Raw genomic sequence first — 19,671 nt, forward strand, 5'->3', positions numbered from 1 at the left:
GTTTGCCACATCCTACCCTGGGACTCGCTTTCTCTGGGACTCGCTTTCCTCATCTGTGAAGTACACACAATGAATCTAACACAGCTCACAGAGTTGTTTTAGGAAGTTGTTGATATGTTTATGAAATATGCTTTGTACTTTCATAGAGTCACACAACTGTTGGTACTTTGTGGGAGACAGAAGGCTCGGGCCTATGGAAGGCAAGGGAAGGGCTTGCCAGGTAGATGGGTGTGGCAAAAACCAAGGGGCAGGAACACAGGTGATCTAATCTGAGGCCAGATAGTGTGGTTGGAGGAGAGTAGAGTCGATCTCGATGGACAGGTATCTATGGGCCCAGTTGTGGAAGGCCTTGAACATCGTGGTAAGAGACCGAGACTTGATTCTCTAGACAGTGGGAGCCATTCATGGTTCTTGAGAAGAGACATAGCATGATCAGAGCTGTATTCCCAGGAGGTGAGTTGGTAGACAGCTCAATCAAAGGACAGAGACCCTGCTGGGAGGGCGCCTAGGAGAGCAGGGGTGGCAAACGCAAAGGACAAGCGCAGGAAGCTGTCAGAAGGAAGATTCACCTGGACTCTCGCCGACTAGACACGGGATTCTCTCAAAATCCTGACAGGCCATCAAGGCCAGTGTACTAGCCCCATTTTGCAGATCCAGAAACTGAGGAAAGCAGACCACAGGCTATTGTGTTCTCTGGAAAACCAACCAAGGATGAGTGGCCATGTGGAGACACACGAGTCCACCCAGAGCCCACTGAGGCAGTGCTGGTTCGTGCTTCTTGGGGGTGTGGCCCAGCACCCTGAGAGGGCACCTACCTGCCCACACACGGGCAGTGGGAAACTAAATCTTCCAGAGGGGCTGCGAAATTCGACCTTGAACTCCCACCTCTTTTCGAAGCTCTCTCACACCCTATTTTTTACTTGCGTCTTCCTGCTCTCCACCGGAATCCAGAAAAATCAGATCTGAGGGACAGAGGGGTTATAAGAGGGTTTTAGTGAGGGAGGGAGGGAGGGAGGGTGGGAGGGAGGGAGGGAGGGAGGGAATGAATGAGCAGCTGTGTCGTGGCTTAGCTGTTCAGACCATCAACTGGGAGCGCTTTCTACTGGGATTTGCAGCTCACGTTCTATGGAAGTTAGGGTATAGCTTAGACTGCTATTAACACACACACACACACACACACACACACACACACACACACACACACCCGTGATTTAAACAAAACTGAATTTGTTTCACTCTCACGTACCAGCGTAGGCTGGTAGGACACTTCCTTTCTCCACGGTCCGTAGAGACCCAGGCTCCTCTCTTGTCACTCCACCATCGCCGGTGTTCTCTCCATCCACATGCTCCTCCCCTCGGAGGGCATGGCCTGGAAGCCGATCACATCACTTCCTTCTCGCATACCCTTAGCGAGAACTTAGGTCTGTGGCTGTACTTAGCTGCAAGGGAAGCTGGGGAATGCAGCTAGGAAATGCAAGTCTTTAATTTGAGTGGCCATGCCCCAGCTGAAAGTCAGTTCTGTTCTTATGAAAATAGAGAGAGACTGGACAGTGGGGGCGGGGGGGAGGAGGAAAGCCGTCTCCGGCAGTCATTCAGGGCTCGCATGAGGCCGAGCAGCCAAAGACCACAAGACCGTCCCTGGAGGGTTCTCCACGACCCCAGAATCACAGTCCCTGGCACGGCCACTGGCTGTAGACTGGGAGGGTCCTGAGGGCTGGGACCAGCTCGGACCCACTTCCTTTGTCAACCTGTGTACATGGCCTCACCCTACTGCCCACTTGTCTTAGCTGCCATTAGCTAACTTAAAAAACAATAGTGGTTTCTTAGCATATTCACAAAATTGCAGAAGCAAAACTGTTCTAATTACAGAATATTTTTATCACCCCGAAAGAAACTCTGTACCCACCCACCCCCACCCCCAGCGCCTGGCGACCACCAGTCTACTTCTTTCTCTCTGAATTCGCTTATTCTGGACATTTCGTACAAATAGAAGCATACACTATGCGCAACATGCAGTCTTCTGTGACTTGCTTCTCCAATTTAGCACAATGATTTCAAGGTTTATCCATGTCGCAGCACGTACTTCCAGTAGTTGGCTCCTTTTTGCCGCCAAATCGTTTTCCACCGTCTGTTCATTCACCAGCCGAGGAACATTTTCGCTGTCTCCATGCGTGGGCTATTCTGAGTGCTGCTATGAACATCTCCGTACATGTCTTTGCGTGAGCACGTTTTCATTTCTCTCGGGTATGTACCTAGGAGTAGAACTGCCGGGTCAAATGTTATGACACATAATACTTTAATACGATATTTAAAAAAAATAAAAATTAGCGCAAAAAAACCTATGACATTTTAAGTAAAGACAGGCTATTATCATCTGTTTTATGACCCTGCATTGTTATGCGACAGGAAGAGTCATCTCCGATCAGCTGGTGGTTCCTGGGGTGCGCGTTTGTGTGTTTATGGGGACAGACGATGGAAAGCAAACAGATTGTCGACATGGGGTTTGATAGACAGTCGTGTTGTTTTCTTATGAGCATTCATTACCTTTTTCCACTTGGTTCAAAATTTGAGGGAATATTTTGATAAGTAGCTACAGGAGCATACATTTTTCCTTTGCCACAGGCCCCGCTATGGCTCAACGAAGCACTGACCACCCACGTCATTTCATTGTATCCTCAAATGTCCACTTCATTCTCCAACCTCTCTGCCAAGGTTAGAGGAGGGAAGGACCTTCCCAGGGTCCGCAGCTACTGAATGAGAGAGCTAGGATTCGAACCCAGGTCCGAAGCCAGAAGCCTAGCTCTTCACGGCTGTACCTCTCATAACTTCATGATGTTTTTTGGCCGAAGGAGAGTCATCTAAGCTCCCTGAACCTCAGTCTCTTCTTCAGTAGGTGGGCAAAACAATACCTACTTTATGTCATTGTTATAAGGAACAGATGTGAACACGCAGAGTTAACTATGAAATGTGCCTTTCTTCCCTAGCAGTGCCTTGAGCTGCGTCTCGAGACAATGAAATGAATCGCTAAGTGAAACCTATCCTTGGTGTAGGAACCCACCAGTCACGTTCCCCAAATGAAGCCACATGCGAACGCTTTATTTTAGCCCTAAGGGTCAGAATAAGAATTTGGTTCCCCCAAGAAACAGGAATATTTTCCTCTCATGGACAATGAGAAGACGTAACTGATAGTGTTTTCTGTTTCGCCTTGGCCACCAGGAAACTCAGAGCCAAATTTGTGATACCAAAGGGTCAGCTGTGTGAGTTCTCGCTTATTTGTGTTTTTTTTTTCCTGTGGTGTACAGTTCCTCTTGTCATTTATATTTGTCCTGATGTTTACATTTTTACTTAGGTTTTACCGTTTCATCTCGTATTTCCTGATAGTCTCCAAAATCCTTTATAAAACATGCAAAGTAGAAATACAGTTTTTGAATGAATTCTAGATTGCTTGGCATGTATTTGAGCTGATTGTGAGCCTCACCCAAGACACAAAGGGCAGCATCCTGGTCCGGGGCAGCTGGGGTCCAGCCAGGCTGGGTACCCTCCAACTGAGTCGGACACCTTTGTCTGAGTCCTGGTCTCCCTTTGGTGAGAGGAAGTGAGAAATGAGTCGGGGGGCCCGGTGGCCATTTCTCACTGTGCAAAGCTGCTCAGTCACGCTTTCCATGTCCCCAGCGTGTTTGCATGGGCATGCTAAGAGGCCAGCTAGGGATGCCGGGAGGACTCTGTCCCCGTAGGAATTCTTGTCCTCTAGGTACAACCTTTGATCGTGTGTTGCCAAATGGTCAGTCTTCAGAGCCACGCTGGGAAGGCATCTTGGAGGCCTGCCTTCCCCCTCTTCTCTTCCCCAAAGCTTCTGTTCCTATCAGGAGGCCCTGAGCGCTGTGAACTCCTCCCACAAAAGAAGAAGTGATGAGTTCTTCCTTTCAGAGGCATATATGTTTTAAAAGAAACCCTCAAGAACAGACACTGCTTAACCCAAAGGAACAAAGGTTGAGTGGTAGAATTTCTGACTTTCTGTTTTTTAGGTAGAGAGGGAAATGTGTGGTTAAAAGGGACAGAGAACCTCCCCAGGAGACATCAGAGTGAGACAGACAGCTACTTCTGGGTGGGTCCATGAATAAGTATGATGTGAACTGGACTGTCAAGCCAGCAGCAAGGGGCATTGAGGGAAAGGAGCGGAGAAAGAGGAAGGGCCTGCGTCTTGCCCACCCCAGCAGAGGGTACTTTTCTCAGTTCCTTCTTCCTAAACCCAGACTGTGTCACAGGCCACCCCAAGTAGTCAGATTCCAGGGTCGCGCCCATCCTGGTAATCATGAGAAAGCAAGAAGGTTCTTCTTCCTGGGGTGACCGCCAACCCTTCTCCTGGGCAGAGACTAGCTCCCAAGGAGAGCCTTGCACTCACCACCTTCTGCCTCCTTCCTCTTCCCAGGCAAGTCCTACGGGGCCGATGACTTCCTGCCCGTGCTCATGTATGTGCTGGCCCGCAGCAACCTCACGGAGATGCTCCTCAATGTGGAGTACATGATGGAGCTCATGGACCCCGCACTGCAGCTCGGGGAGGGTGAGTCGCCGTCCCGGGCCCCTTTCCTGGCCATGTGGGCCCATTGCCCACCACACACCCAGGCACGCTAGGAGCACACGGGGCAGCCCAAGGCAAAACTCCTGGATGCCAGACCCCCACTGAGCCCTGGGGACACAACACAGGGTCCCACACAGGCCCTGTGCTGGGGGAGCTCACAGACTAGCAGGGGAGCTGGCCAGTGAAGAACCACGTCCCCACTGCTGGCATGTGCTGAGCGTCTGGGAACATGTTTCCTGGGCTGTGCAGTCAGGGAAGGCTTCTAGAAAAGGCGACACCTGAGCTGAGTATTGAAGGATGAGAAGGAACGAGTCAGGTAAAGAAGGGGAAAAGGCATTTTTCGCAGAGGGAGCAGCAGTTGTGAGCAGTATAAAAGACAAGGCTGAGCTGGCGGGCGGTGCCCATGGGGAGTCTGAGCAGGAAGCGGGGGTCAGTCCGCAGGCGAGGGTGGCCTGGGGACTCTCAGCCCGCTGGCTCATCCAGCCCTGGGCCAGGTCCCTTGACAGAGGCGGAGGTTACCGCTGTGGGTAGATGCGGGGCGCGGCCTGCTCTGCCCACCCTCAGTTTCCCTTCCCCTTTCCTCTTATCCACCACTGCCCCCCGCCACTTAGCCTCCGTCACCCCTCCACCAAAAATCCCTGAGATGCAGCCAGACAAGGTATTGGCTCTCGAGGAGCCCCAAGTTATCCTCTAAGACATCAGCCTCAAAGAATAAAAGGAGATTCTCAGGCCCTGTGTGGCCTCTTTGGGCTTTGTGATTCTTAAGATAAACCAACCCTCTTTGCATCTGTTTGCATTTTTAGCACCTATCAGTCCCCTGGGTGACAGTTTTGTGAGTTCTTAGAAGCTCAGGGGAGCGTGTAAAGCCATGAAGTTTACTGTCACGTATAACTCTGGCTTGTGCCCTAGGACCTCCAAAGCTATTTTTTCTTCTCAGTAGTTAAAATTTCCTTGCAGTTAGAACAACCTGTCTTCCAGAAGGTGTTGCAATTCAGGAGAAGCCTGGCTTTCTTCAGCAGTGATTATCAGCCACCCAGTACATCCACCCAACCATTCATCCGTCCATCCGCCCATCCATCCATTCATCTACCCATCTTTCTACCCGCCTACCCACCTATCCAACCATCCATTCACCCATCCACCTGTCCATCCATCTATCTACCCACATACCTACCCACCCATCCATCCATCCATTCACACTCATTCATCTCTCCATCCAGTAGCTGCTCGATGAGCCCCTACTGTGTGCCAGGCCCCATGCCAAGCACTTGGGCTATAGGGCAAGGCAAGACCAAGGGGGCTGATAGTCTCATGAACGTGAATGGATGCCTCGCTCTGTACCCCACGCTTTGGCGTCTCCACCAGGTCTTCGTAGGCCTCTGCCTTAGTTTCCCCAGCCTTGAGCATGCACGCAGGAGCAGCCAAGGCTGAGGGGTTGGGCAGAGGCCACAGACAACATTGGTCTGTCTCCCACAGGCCCCATTAACCTGTGAGGGTAAAAGAGAAGGGAGTGGGAGGCAACAAAGCTCCATCTGGGAGCCGGGAGCAGAACTGGCTTCCTGTCCCAAATCCTGAGCCCCCTGAAAAGTACTGCGGCCCACTCAGCAATCTCGGAAGGAATATGAGTGGTCTCGTGGCTGCCACACATGCAACCTCTAATGATCGAAAGTTTTACATGTCAAAAATTACCATAAATAGAATAAGATACTAATAATAAACCAGGGGGAAATGTCCTCACAAATCAGCACACCTGGAATTAAGAGCCTTAATATGTAAAATGTTCCTTTAAATCAACAAGAAAAGCATTCAGACTTAGTAAGTACTGGGGAAAGGCCATGTACAGATATTCATTCAATAGATGTGCACTGAGCTCCTGCTTTACGCCAGGTTCAGTGGGTCCCTTTTCTCATGGAGTCTCATCACAGTGTTGGGGCGGGGGGGGGGTAGGGGGCAGGGACAGAGGGGGTGGCAGGCAGTGGGGAAGGTCAGAACTTTAACAGATTAAACAAACAACCAAACAAGATAATTTCATATCTGGTCACGTCTGGCAAATGTTGAGAGTACCTGAGGTAGGTTTTCCAAATTTTCCACAGTGGGCACGTGTCACTGATCTTCCTGGAAATAAATCATTTACGAATCCTGTTAAAGGACCGGCCCTGGCCCCACAGGGTTGTTACGGAGTCTTAGAGAGCATGGGGCTCTGGGGACAGGCTCGGCGGACGGTCCGAGTGCTGGCTCACGCCCATGCAGTGGCAGCCATGCCCTGGCTGTCACAACGCCTCCTGTGTCCTCAGCCTGAATCTTTGTGGCTACATGGGGCCCCAGGCCAGGCACAGGGACCGAGCAGGAACAGGATGGGGACATCGTTGGCCCTACTACTCTCTCCTTGCGGAACCGCATCCCCCACCCCAATCCTCCCATAGCGTCTTGGCTTCCTTCTTCCTGCTCACGAAGGCAATGGGGTTCAGCTGGGAAAGATGAGGTCCTTCAGGCTGGAGCACTGGTCTGTTCTGGGCTATAACAAGTGTTTTTGGGACAAGCGAAAGTACAAATAAATACATAAAGGTTTTCAACAGGGCCTGACCCAAGGCTGCCTCCATACCCTGCTGTCTGCCCTTCTCTAGTCTTAATGGCCAGTGACCCCCACCTCTGCCCCATGCGGATATTTCGAAGGAATCGGTGGGGTGTTTGCTGGGAGTAAGATTCGGGTGGGACCGAGTCTCACCAGGCTGCCACACACCGCCCCTGCCGGCAGCGCTGCCCACAGCCAGCAGTGTCAGGCCCTGCTGGGGACGAATCTCACACCAAGCTGCACACACCAGGAGCGGGGATGGTCTGCAGGGGTGCCTCCCTGCACCCCTCTCTCTTCCGAGTCCGACAGCCAGGGTGGGAGGTCACAGCACCCAGGTCAGGCCCAGCCTCACAGGTGTTGGCATCCGGTTATAAAATGACTTGGGGTCTCCAAACTTGGGCAGGTGCTCCCACCTTTCAAGTCTGCCAACTGGCAGACCTCCATCTAGAAGCATCTGGGCCCAAGGACAGAGGGACAGAGAGTGGGGACTGGGGGGGGCCAGGTCCTGTGTCTCCCCAGCTTCACCCTCCCGTCCTGGCTAGGTGATGGCACACAGGGTGCTCCATCACCAAAGCCCGAGATGCAGGTAAAGGGGGTTCATCTAGAGGGGGAAGGACAGAGGAGGCAGTGTCTCTGCTGGCCAGTCCTTGCCCTTGGTCCTCTGTAGAGCTCAAAGACGCCTGGGATGGGTGGGCAGACCCTTGGGGAGTCTCCAGCCTTGAGGACTCCAGTTGCTCGAATCTAAGAGGAGAACGAACACAGGATGTAATAACAAGCGCAGTACGGAGGCTGGATTTCTGTCCCGGTTCTGCCTCTGATTGGCTAGAGACCTTGGGCAAGTCACTTAACCCCTCTACCTTGGGAAAGTGGAGGTGTTGGGCTAGACTTGGGGTTTCCAAACCGTCCGGGCACTCTAGCGTTCTGCAGAGGTAGCTAAGGCCAGGACGAGAGATGAAGCTGGGCTCTTCCCTCCTGTGTGTCGCAGTTCATGTGAACAAACAATTTTGCCTTCAACAAAAAGCCCACAAGCCAGATTCCAGAATCTATGTACTTCGGGACCTTCGTGATCTTCCCACCGGTTCCATGTGCTTTAATTTGGCAAAGGACCAGTGACGGGGCCCCATGTTCTTCACAGCAAGCATATCGTGTGGGAGGCGCCAGCATAGAGCAGACGCAGAGAGGGCCAGAATGTTAAGCTGATGGGACCCCAGCGCCCCCCCAGCCTCTCTCTGCAGCTCCCACCACACTGGGTGTTTACGAGCCGATAGGATACCCAGGCTGCGCTGGGCAGCCGGCCAGAGCCAGCTCAAACCCTAAGCCTGTCCTGGAAGCGCCTTCAAGGACTCCTTCTCCACGCTGGCTGACAGCTGGCCGCGCTGGGCTAATATCCTAATAGGGACAGTGAGTTTTTCCCATTGACATACAACTCTACCTGGAGAAAACACCAGCTCCAAACCTCACGGCGGGAGGAATCGCCTGCCACCTAGTGGTCCTGGCAGACACTACAGAGCCCCAAGTCAAAGGGAAGTTGCCAAAAGGACCGCGTGGGCTGTGAAAAAGCAGGGCTTGAGCAGGAGGCCTGAGCCGGGAGGACTTGGAGTTCCTCCCCTTCTTCTCAGAGGGTGAGACGCCCCAGAGCACCTCCCCGAGGTCACCTAACCACCATGCACTACTCACAGGTCACTAAACTACACTTCACACATAATCACCTCACTTACCTTTCACAATGACGTTATGGGATTTGCAGATGAGGAGAGGGAGGCTAAAGAGGACCCTCGCCTGAGATCGCAGAGCTGGCTGCTGAAGGGCGAAGACCTAGATCCCGCTCTCTAACTCCAAATCTGTACTCTTGATCGGTGCCCTGCACTCACCCCTCGGTTCCTAGCCAGGGAGACACGATGGGAAACAGGACCATCGCGGTATACCAGGTAGAGGACTGGGACTCTTGGGCAGCAAGGCCTGGAGGCACCAGCCACGGCTTCCGGCACACATGGGCTCTGAGCTTGGCTAGTGCAGGAGACACCTGCATGAGCGGTCTATTGGTCCTTCTCAGATAAGAATCCCCAAGCCAGATTCCATGTTGGCCTTGATATACTTTTCATTTTTTAACGTCTCTTTCTGATATTGCTATGAAAGGGTGAGTGATCTTGTGGACATAAACTCCTTTATCTTACCCCCCACTGACCTCTGCCAGGCTGTGAATTTTCCCATAGTGATCGTGGACTTTGTAAGTGTAGGCAGGCAGCTTCATCCAATGTAAGTTAGGAATGCTTGAAGCTGCAAACAACCCATGATGTAACGAACTAGTAATAGTTTAAATCAGAGTGAGGGGCTGTTTTGTCTCTTGCATCAAGCAATCCCGATTTAATAATGAAAGATTTGAGCCCTGCCATCAGGAAAGCATGGACCCAGCTCTTTCTATTAGTCTTTAGGATGTAAGCCTTTGTCTTTGGGCCTGTCACCTCTGATCGCAAAACAGCTGCTGTGCCTCTGGGCTCACCTCTGTGCTCCAGGCAGGAGGAAGGGGATAAGCAAAACCCAGAAGGAACGTATCAACTGATTCTGCCCCTTTCAAAAGGCTTTCCTGGAAGCCCCACCCAGGGATTTCCACTTATATCTAAGCAGCAGAACAGGGTCTCCTGCCCTCTACCCGGAGCTGCAAGGGAGTCTGGGAAATGAGCATTTTTAGTTAAGTGTTACTTCATCCCCCAAAAATGTAGAGTTCAGTAGAGTTAGGAAGAAAGAGAAGATGGGGTTTGGGTGGGTCACCAGGAAAATCAGCCTCATTTCATTGTCCTGACACAGAAAAGCCTGGGGAGCGAGGCCTGGGCGGGAACCCCATGGAAGTCACCCTCCCTCTCCCCAAAGTGAAGGGGCTCAACGAGGCTGGTGCTTCTCAAACAGTTTAACCAAAGCCCTGAACAAGCAAAGGAGGATGGACTTGTAAGCATCCGTGCGAATTATCATCCTTTATCTTAAAATCTCATGTAAATTTCGCAGTCTAAATTCTCTCAAAGCTTGAAATTACTTTAGGAAACATTAGGTATTAAGAATATACGTGAATTACTTTAAGAAGGTAAAAAAAAAAAATGGAGACATGAATGGCGCAAGTTTTTTACTTTAAATCTTTTTAAATTGTGTGCAATAGTATAACCATAATTACAATTTTATCTACATCTTTTAAAAGTTATTTTTAGAATATGATGTATACGTCAGTATGTATGCTTATATAGGTGTGTATAAATACATGCAGGCCAGCAGTCTCCGCCCAACCCTTATCTCCCGGCCACCCCTTTCCCCACCCTAAAGACATCCATGATTATCAGTTTCTTGAGTAGCTTTTAAAATGTAAAACACCATTTTAAAAATAAGCAAGAGTTCCATCCCAAAGGGCAGCCATTGAGCAGAGCCTGGCAGCTCGGGGCTGGACTTCGGGAAGCTCGCAAGGCTGTGGGGAGGACTCGGGCTGAAGTTTGCAGGTGACTGTCCCGCATGTGAGTCCACAGCAGCAGCGGTGGGCGGAGCTTAGAGCGGTGGGCGGAGCTTAGAGCGGTGGGCGGGGCGTGCCGAACCCGAGCGGGCTCCCTCCCTTGCGGATGGGCTGAAGCAGTCCTAGTTCAGCCCGCACACCCTTGTCACCGCAGGTTCCTACTATCTGACCACCACTTACGGGGCCCTGGAGCACATCAAGAACTACGACAAGATCACGGTGACCCGGCAGCTGAGTGTGGAGGTGCAAGACTCCATCCACCGCTGGGAGCGCCGGCGCACGCTCAACAAGGCTCGGGCCTCCCGCTCCTCCGTGCAGGTGACGCCAGGGACAGAGGATGAGAGGGGACCATGCCCCAGATACCTACCACCCCACTGGCCGCTGACTGGCTGTTCTGGCTGGCCACCCAGTGCCTGCTAGTGTGTGCCTAGCCCTGGGGGGCCTAGGAAAGTATCACCGGGCGTTGGTGTTCTGTTGGGCAGACAAGACCGGGGTAGGGGGCATGAGACTCCTTTCCAACATTTCTTAGCACCTACTAACGCTATGTCCTAGCGCTCTGCTAGGGCTGGCGGTGTGGACGTAAGCCGTGCCAGTCCCATTTTGCGGGAGCCCATGAGCTGATCCACAGTCTTGCCCATCCGTCCCTGGACAAATGCAGCAGCTGCCAAGGTCCCCCTGCCCCTAGCCTGCCCCCTCCACTCCAGCCTCCAGTCCCCTGCAAACTCTCTATTAAATCTCAGTATTCACTGACGGCCAGACTCCTGGCCCCTCCCACTCCCATCATCCCACACCCTCAAGCTGCATCAAATCAAGCTACCGCTAATTCCCCAAACATGCTGAGTTCAGCTCCCTTTGCCCATCTCTCCTTCACTGGCTGCCACCTGTCCATCCTCTTTCTTCCCCGACCCCCTCCTCCACCTGACGCCCCTCTCCACCTGTCCCTCATTCCCCCACAGTCTGAGTTTGATGCCCTCTGTGTTTCCTGCTGCTACTGTCCTTGCTGCAGCATTTATCACACCATATTGTAACCGTCTATGTATGAAGATGTCCTAGGAGAGAAGGCTGATGGCTCACATGTCTCAGGAGCCCCAAGCCCAGGGCCTGGGACAGAGTGGGCCTGGAAGGTGAGCAGAATGGAAAGAGTTAGGACAGTGAGCCAAGGAGCAATCCAGAGATGTAAACAGCTGTGTGGACCCACTTCCCTGACACCCAGAGCACGCTGGGCTTGACCCTAATCCTAGGTTTCAAGATGGCCCATCTGCAATGGGCAGAGCCCAGGCCTTGGAGGTAAGAGGCTCCAGGTCTGGACCGAGCTGAGTACTCGCTTACTGTGTGACCCTGAGCAGTCCCTGCCCCTCTCTGGGACTCAGTCTCCCTATCAGCACAGGTGGGCTGTGGACTAGATGAGCTTTGCCTCTCCAAAACATGTTCCAGGCTGCCAAGCTGATGCCCCCCTGCCCAAACCAACGGTGTCTTGATAATGTTTAGTAAAAAGCTCTAATTTTAGCTTTCGTTGATTCCCATGGTATAAATACTCCCACCAGGGCTGGTTTCAAGCCACTAACCGGGCACCACTGAGCCTGGAATTGGGAAGACACATACACACAGTTGGCTTTCTCAAGCTGGTATGCGCCAGCATGAGTTGGCAAGAGCCCGGTCCAGGACACCGCTGCTCCCCGCCCTCTCCTGGGACACTTGTCCCTCCCACTCTTGGAATATGGGCATTCTTGGTTCAAGCCTGCCCCAGGCTTTCCTTGCTTCTGGCTTCCACCCTGTGGCTTCGCAATGCTGAGCCAGACAGAGCATCAGTGCTTCCCACTGGGGGAGGTGAAGCTTGGGAGAAAGTCCTAGGATCAGAGATGAGGAGCCCCTCAGCGTTATTTCTGGGGTTTGGGGAAGGCAGCCCCCTCCCAGGGCCTCCTCTGCACCCCATGCCCTAAGCCCCGTCCTTCTCTGGGAGTAAAAGCCCAGGGCCTGACAGTCATCAGTAGGTATAAAGGGCTCTAGGGAGGCCTAATGGAAAACAAGGAGATCACAGGCAATGACTAAGACCCAAGGGAGTGGGCTGGGCTTCCCTTCCTAGAAAAAGGGGGTGATCCCAGTAAAGCTCTTGACAGGGAGCCTGGCGCCTCAGGTGCGTTCACTCCTTGACAGCGTATCATCATCACCATGGTGAGAAGGCTGTGCTGTTATCATCCTTCCACAAGGGGGCCACCCCGCACACAGCACTTCCTACCCGCCCTCACGGCACCGGAGCCGTTTCATATGCTTCCAGCCCATGGTGTAAGAACTGGTGTTATCCCCATTTACAGTTGAGGAAATGGAGGTTCAGAGAGGTCAAGGGCACGCAGGGACTGGAGAGCTCGTCCTTCCACCGTGTGATCCTCCCTCCCGGGCTGGTAAAGGGCACTGACATGTACAGGAGTGCTCCCATCCCCAGCACGGCAGGCAGCGCCTCAGCCCTGCCCACCAGGCTCCTGCGGTCGCCCTCAGCACCTTTCAGGCCCAGGTCCCCTCCCCGTTCCACTGAGCCTTTCCCATCCCAGTCCCTGCTCTCCAGCTCCTCCCCACCCTTAAGCTCTTCCAGCCCTAAGGGCAGAACTGTTCCTCCTGCCTCAGCATCCCCAGCTGAACCGTGGGGTGCTGGGACTGGCATCTCCCCCTGATTTATGCCTCCCTCCCTGCCCCGCGTTGCGCTAGGGGGTGCAGGAGAACCTGGGAAGGCAGAGGTGATGAAGTGACAAATTAATGCTGGCGAGCCCAGGAACTGACCACCAGGAGGCGCTCTCACTCCTCATTGACAAGACTCAAAGCCATTGACTCGCCCAGAATGTTCGGCGCCATTGAGAAGTGAGGCTCAGAGATGGAAAGGCCCTGCCTTAGGTCACAAAGCAGGGTCAGCTGCAGGTGCCCTGACTTCCGGCCTCATGACCGCTCCTGCAATCGCCTCTCGACAGAGAGGGGCGTGGGGCCCAGAGAGTCTTTACCTGTGTCCAAGCTCCCACAGTTGGGGTGGGGGTGAGACGGGACGTCCCCTTGGCCCGCCAGTGACGCAGCCCCCTGCATCTCACCCCACAGGACTTCATCTGCGTGTCGTACCTGGAGCCTGAGCAGCAGTCACGGACGCTGGCGTCACGGGCAGATACCCTGGCGGAGGCGCTGTGCGCACAGTGCGCGGACAAGTTCGAGGTGGCGCAGCCCCAGGACCACCGGCTCTTCGTGCTGGTGGACGGGCGCTGCTTCCAGCTGGCGGACGAGGCGCTGCCGCACCGCATCAAGAACTACCTGCTGCGGATTGAGCCCAAGCGCGACTTCCATTTCGTGTACCGGCCCCAGGACAGCGGCGGGGACGGCGGGGACCCGCCCTGCCTTGTGGTGCGGGAACCCAACTTCCTGTGAAGCCAGGGCCACTGCAGCCCCTCAATGGCCGTGTTTACATAGACTGGCTGGGGAGGAAGCCGGCAGACTGAACTCACACTCTCATACCCTCACACTCACACTCAGCCGCACCCCCTCATACATGCAGGAGCCCCATAGCTGACCACACACACTCCCACCGTGGACGCCCCATGTCACACATGCTCGCAACCCACTGAACGTGCCTAGACCAACATGGCAGGTCAGTTGTGATCATGAGGTGAAGAAGCAGTGGCCCAGCGTGCTTCCTGAAGGAGGGTCGGCTGGAGGGGCCAAGTTATTTGTTAGACAGAAAGGGAAACTGAGGCTCAGAGAGAGAACGTACTCCAGCCAGTTGCAGCAAAAGAGCCCAATCCTGTCTAGGGCCGTGCCACCCTGAACAAGCCAGATCTCGTCTAATCCTGGAAGCTAGGCAAGGGGTCTGAGAAGCTAAGCAGGGGGTCTGCCGGGTTAGTACTTGAAGGGGAGACCACCTAAGAAGACCAGGTGCTATAGGTGTAACCAAAAAAAAAAAAGCCTGATCCTGGCGCCTGTTCACACACAGCCCTTCGGGTCAATCCCTCTGTGTTTCCTACCACATGCCCAGGAAGGACTTAGCTTCCCCCGACTGTCCTCAGGAGGACTGACCTGGCCACAGCCCACTCCTTACCGACCCCCCCCCACTCACCCCTGCCTCCCCCGCACCCCCAACATGGAGCTGTGACATTTTAGGTGCACCCAGAATCTCAGGAGCGTCTCTCAGGGTGTGTGTTGGGGACGGGCCCACCTCCCCCCGCCCCCAATCCAGGCACCAGAGCCTGCCCTCAGCTTCCAGCATCCAGTCACCCCTGCCGCTTCGGAACCCTTCCAGAAGGAGCCGGACATAGGCCGAGACTGCCACACGATGAAGCCGGCTCCACAGCGATACGGACGGACGAGCCCAGGCTTGGCTGCACGGGGACACCGAGGGGGCCCTTTCCCTGGTGTACATGCCCCAGGGCTGTGGCAACAGTAGCAAGAGGCACTGTGTGGAGAGAGTTTAATAAAAGCCCTTTTGAAAATGACATCTCCGTTTCTCAGCCAGCCAGGCCCCCACTAATAGCCTACACCCCTTCCCAGCCAAGGTTCAGAAGTCGCCCTCCTTGGCACCGAGGGCCCTGTCTTTTGGCGGAATTTGCAGCGCACCCCAGCCCCTCTCGACCGCCAGGGCCCTGGCCCCTGTCGGTCCCTCAGCCTAGCCATCTCCTGCATCCTCACCACCCTTGGTGGTTCCCATCATATCCACCTCTGGATTATTTCCAGAACAGTCTCTCACCTTCCTGCCTCTGCTACCTATCCCAGAAATAAGACTTCCTGTATTCTTTGCCTAGTCAAACATGTACGCATCCTGCCATGCCCATCTCCTCCAGGAAGGCTTCTCTGACTTCCTGGGCTGGCCAGCTGGTCCTTGTCCACATTCCCACAGCCCCCTGGGCTCATCTCTCTCACCAGAAATCCCACTGAATTGCGGTTGTCTCTGATCCTTCTGCCTTCTCCACCAGATTTGGACCGTTCATGTCTATGTCCTAAGCATTGATTAGAAATGTGTGTTTGCTGGATACCTGCTGATGTCGGCACTCTTCCGAGCCCTGGGAAACAGCAGAGAGGAAAACAGACTTTGCATGGATGGCAGTGAGCAGTGTGCCCAGGGGAGGCTGGCTAGACTACCAGCATTAAACTTCTGGGCATCATTGACCCCTCAGGCAGTCGACAGACGCCTGTCAGACTCTGGCTCCAGGCCAGCCCTCTGTGAGATGAAGGGATTGTTCCAGATACAGCGAGCCCTGGAGGACTTTCCAGATTGGGGGGGGGGGTGGTGGAGGGGCGGGGAGACTCGGGGTGGGGAAGGTAGGCAGTGTAATAGACGTGAGAAAACGAGCAAATACCCAGAAGCCGAGGGCAGCCAGCTATGATCCCAAGTTGTCCTCCCTTCCTTCCCCCTGCATCCCCCATGAAGAAAGACTCTGTCCCCTTCCTGAGCATCCTGGGCTCCCTGAAGCCCTGAGCCCAGTTAGCCACACAGCCATGTGCCCCAAACTGTAAGGCAAGGTGCCCACCACCTCCCACAAGGCCTGAGACTAGAGGAGGTCAGAGGGAGATCTAGTTACCCAACTACCGTCTTGCCCGGGTGGGACCCAAGCTTGGGGTGAGGTGGGATTCAGAGGGTTGATCGGGCACCAATCCCAGAAGGGGGCAGAGCCAGCCACTGAGATGGACTGAGGGGACCATTGTCAAAACACCGCATGTGTGTGTGTCATGTGTATGAGAGCGTGTGTCATGTGTATGTGAGCATGGGTACCAGGCCCACTGTCCTGAAGCCAATTCTGGGGCCCACCTGTCAGGAGAGACCAGAGAGCAGGAGAGCTGGGGCCACCGGAAGCTCCTGTCATCTGGGTGCCTCTGCCCCCAGGGAGGGGTGACAGGACGACCTCAGGGGTCAGGGCATGACGTAGGGCCATGAGACAGGGCATCACGCACGCCGAGCCTTCCACGGAGCCTGGTGCTATTAGCGATTCCCCTGCGTGGTTTTATTTAACCTGCACAGCGGCCCCTTGAGGGAGGCATTTACGGATGAAATGGGAGCTCAGAGAAAGAGGATGTGCCGGTCTGTTTGGACCATGACAAAAGGCCACAGACTAGGACTTCAATGAAAGAAATTGACTTTCTCACCATTCTGAGGGCTGAAAGTCTGAGATCAAGGTGTCGGCAGGGTTGCTTTGTGCTCGGCTCACAAATGGCCTCCCTTCGCCGTGTCCTTGCAGGGCCTTTTCTCTGTGCATGAGCAGCTCTGGTGGGTCTCCCTCTTCTTACAGGGACAGCAATCCTATTGGATTAGGGCCCACCCTTATGACCTTATGTAAATTAATTACCTCTTTAAAGGCCCCGTCTCCCCATACAATCACATTTCGACGTACTGGGGGATACAATTCTGCCCATATCAGGGGGTGACTGACTCACCCAAGGTCCTGCAGCTGCTTAGAAGCCAAAGTGAAGTTGGAACTCAGGCCAAATGACCCCCAAATCTAGGGCTCTTTTCCTTGCCCCACACAGCAACCTCAGCGACCTGTTTGTAGAAAACCGAAGTCAGATGAGCCTTGCCCGTCGGGCCCCACCCCTAGGAGGACTTTGCAGAGGCAGCGGCCGTGGCCGAGCATCGTCAGGCCGAAGTGCCCGAGAGGACCCGGATGCTGCTGAGCAGGCCTGACTTGTCCACAAGCCCACGCGAGGGGTCAGGAGTCCAGAGCTGTGTGTGTGTGTGTGTGTGTGTGTGTGTGTGTGAGCGTGCTCATGCATGGCACATGTGCAGATATATATGTCCAAGGGTGACAGGACCACAGGCTGTGACATACCACAAGTGCTTATCTGTGTCCCCTCCCTAGCATTTGCCTTCCCCCGCCCCTTGGCTCCTCCTTCCCTCTGCTTTTACTGGGCCCACAGCTTGAGTCTGGGGCTGGGGCTAGGGCAGGCAGTGCTGGGAGAAGCCACCCAGCGTGTCTGCAGGGAAATGGGCATGCCCTCGCCTCGCCCTGCTGCTCCTCATCCCCATGCCTGGTCGAGTCCCATGCCTGGCCGTGTCCCAAGCCTAGCTGTGTCCCCTGCCTGGCTGTGACAGCTGGGCGTGAAGTCCTGCCCATCCGGTAAAGTCTCTGGCCCTGAAGGTGCCTGGCGCAAGATAGCCTCACAACACCTTGACGTTCGTCCCAGTTATGAGCAAGTTTCTGCTGGGGGGATGGGGGACCGGCCTGCAGACGAGCTGGGCAGAGAAGAGAAGAGGCCCTGAGAGAGACCAGAGACAGCCAGAGGAGGGGAAGGGCCCCGTGTGAAGGTAGACATCCTTTATTCTCCTATCCCAGTCACGGACAAACCTGCTGTCCCCCCTCGGTGGCCTGAGGCCATGTCTGGAAGGCCTGACACACATTTGCAGATGTGGTCACTGTGTATGTTCTCAGTTGGCCAGAATCCCGGACTGGAACTGCCCTCTGCTCCACAGGGTCCTCTGAGGTGGCGAAAGCAGGGAGCAGCTGTGGCAGACACCAGGCCCGTCCTTCTCAGCCAAGTCACGCGGACCAGGGCGTGGGGAAGAAAAGTGCTGACTCACAGCGGTGGCTCGGCCTCTTCCCCGGCCGTCAACACTATTTGCTAGGAAACGCTGATTTCCGAGAAAGGCTCTCCAGGAATCATCTCTCTGCAGCCCACGCAGCCCAGAGCCAAAAAGGGAACTCTGAAATCTGCCTGGCTTCCAAGTCAGGAGACCTGCTCAGCGGGAGGGTGGAAAGAGCCTCGCCTCGCAGCCCAGAGACCCGGACTCCAGGCCGGCTGCAAGCACCTCGCTTAACGTCTCTGAGCCTCCCATTCCGCGTTCTTAAAATGACAGTGACTCTACCCTGATTCCCCGGGCTGGTGCAGGGATCGTACAGGCTCCTGGGCGGGGGGCGGGCAGGGGAAGCCCCAGATCTTTTCAAAAAGGTAAATAAACTCAGGGTTAGCACATACGGGCAGGGAAGTTGTTCACTGCCAAGGCTGCTCGGACGATCGAGAGGATGAGTGGGACCAAACCCCGGTCTGGGTGCCATTTGGCAAGGCCTACGCCCCGGCACAGGACCGTGTCCACCCAGAAGAAGGGACGCCTTTTCCACATTCTGCGAAGGCACTCTCTGGTCTCCCGGGAGCACAGGTGAGCTCACACGCAGGGGTGCCGAGCCGTGCGTGTGTTCTGTTCAGTGGGACCAGTGTGATGAGGGCAGCAGGCATGGGGTACTCCGGGGGCCTGACGGAGCGAAAGGTGTGTACCCCGCCTGGAGGAACGAAGAGGGCTTTCTGGAGCCGCCGAGCTAGGTCTTGAAGGATAAGGACTTAGCCGAGAGCAGAAGGCGCAAGAAGAACCCCGCGAGGCCGGGACACAGCGCTCCATGTGGCCCTCGTACTCACTCCTCCATGTCTGGGGCAGAGCAGCTGACGGCTTCGTTCCGCCTGTCTTTTTAAGAGGATTTGAATAGCCTTGGAAGATATCGTTTCTCCTTCCTGGGAAGAGGGCGGGTTGTTTTTTTGTTTGTTTGTTTGTTTACCAGAATAATAAAATAATGTCTCACCTTGGAAGACAGTGTCTCACCACCAGGGTGAACACTGGGCAGGTTTGTTAGCAGCCTTCTTTAAAAAGGGCAGAAGTTTCCTAAACTTGAGGCTTCTCGGCCTGACCCAGATCCACTGCCCGCTCAGCATCCAGCTGGGCCCACCCCCACATCACCCTCAGGGCACCTGGCAGGCGGAGAGAGGCCAAGCAAACACGAAGCTCACGTGGCCTGTGTGCTGGAGGTGATACAGCCCTTCTTCTCCCTCCCAGGAGTCTCTGACCTCTGCCAACACCTATGAAACTGTGGCCAGTGACCTCGTGAGCTTGCAAGTGCGGTCAAAATCTTAGACCCCTGGCAGTTCTTGACAAGGAAGGTGGAAGAAAGTGAAAAATCACAGAGAAATGAGATCGAATTTGCTGTCTGCAGAGTAACTGGTCATTTCAAGATGGCTCGAACATGAAGCCTGAGGTGAGGGCTAGCAGGAGATGAGGCCGAAGGTACAGGCCAGGTGGGGCCTGAGTGG

General features: G+C 54.5%; 1 protein-coding gene and 1 long non-coding RNA gene across 2 annotated transcripts in view; one reads left to right on the forward strand and one right to left on the reverse strand.

The window, feature by feature from the left end:
- RIN3 (Ras and Rab interactor 3) overlaps positions 1-15,103 on the forward strand; it is a 105,786-nt gene extending 90,683 nt beyond the window's left edge. Inside the window, exons 8-10 of the mRNA XM_016145456.2 lie at positions 4,430-4,561; positions 10,796-10,959; positions 13,720-15,103. Coding sequence (XP_016000942.2) covers positions 4,430-4,561; positions 10,796-10,959; positions 13,720-14,040 — 617 coding nt within the window. The 3' untranslated portion in view covers positions 14,041-15,103. The remainder of the gene's footprint in view (positions 1-4,429; positions 4,562-10,795; positions 10,960-13,719) is intronic.
- Positions 15,104-15,260: 157 nt separating this feature from the next.
- Positions 15,261-18,069, reverse strand: LOC118600383. The gene is made up of 3 exons (XR_004950007.1): positions 17,943-18,069; positions 17,035-17,140; positions 15,261-15,665 (listed from the first exon to the last, which is right to left on the reverse strand). It is a non-coding gene; the product is annotated as an uncharacterized LOC118600383 (long non-coding RNA).
- Positions 18,070-19,671: the final 1,602 nt, after the last annotated feature.

The sequence above is a fragment of the Rousettus aegyptiacus genome, unplaced genomic scaffold (assembly GCF_014176215.1).
Source record: "Rousettus aegyptiacus isolate mRouAeg1 unplaced genomic scaffold, mRouAeg1.p scaffold_m13_p_3, whole genome shotgun sequence".
NCBI classification, from domain to species: Eukaryota; Metazoa; Chordata; class Mammalia; order Chiroptera; family Pteropodidae; genus Rousettus; species Rousettus aegyptiacus.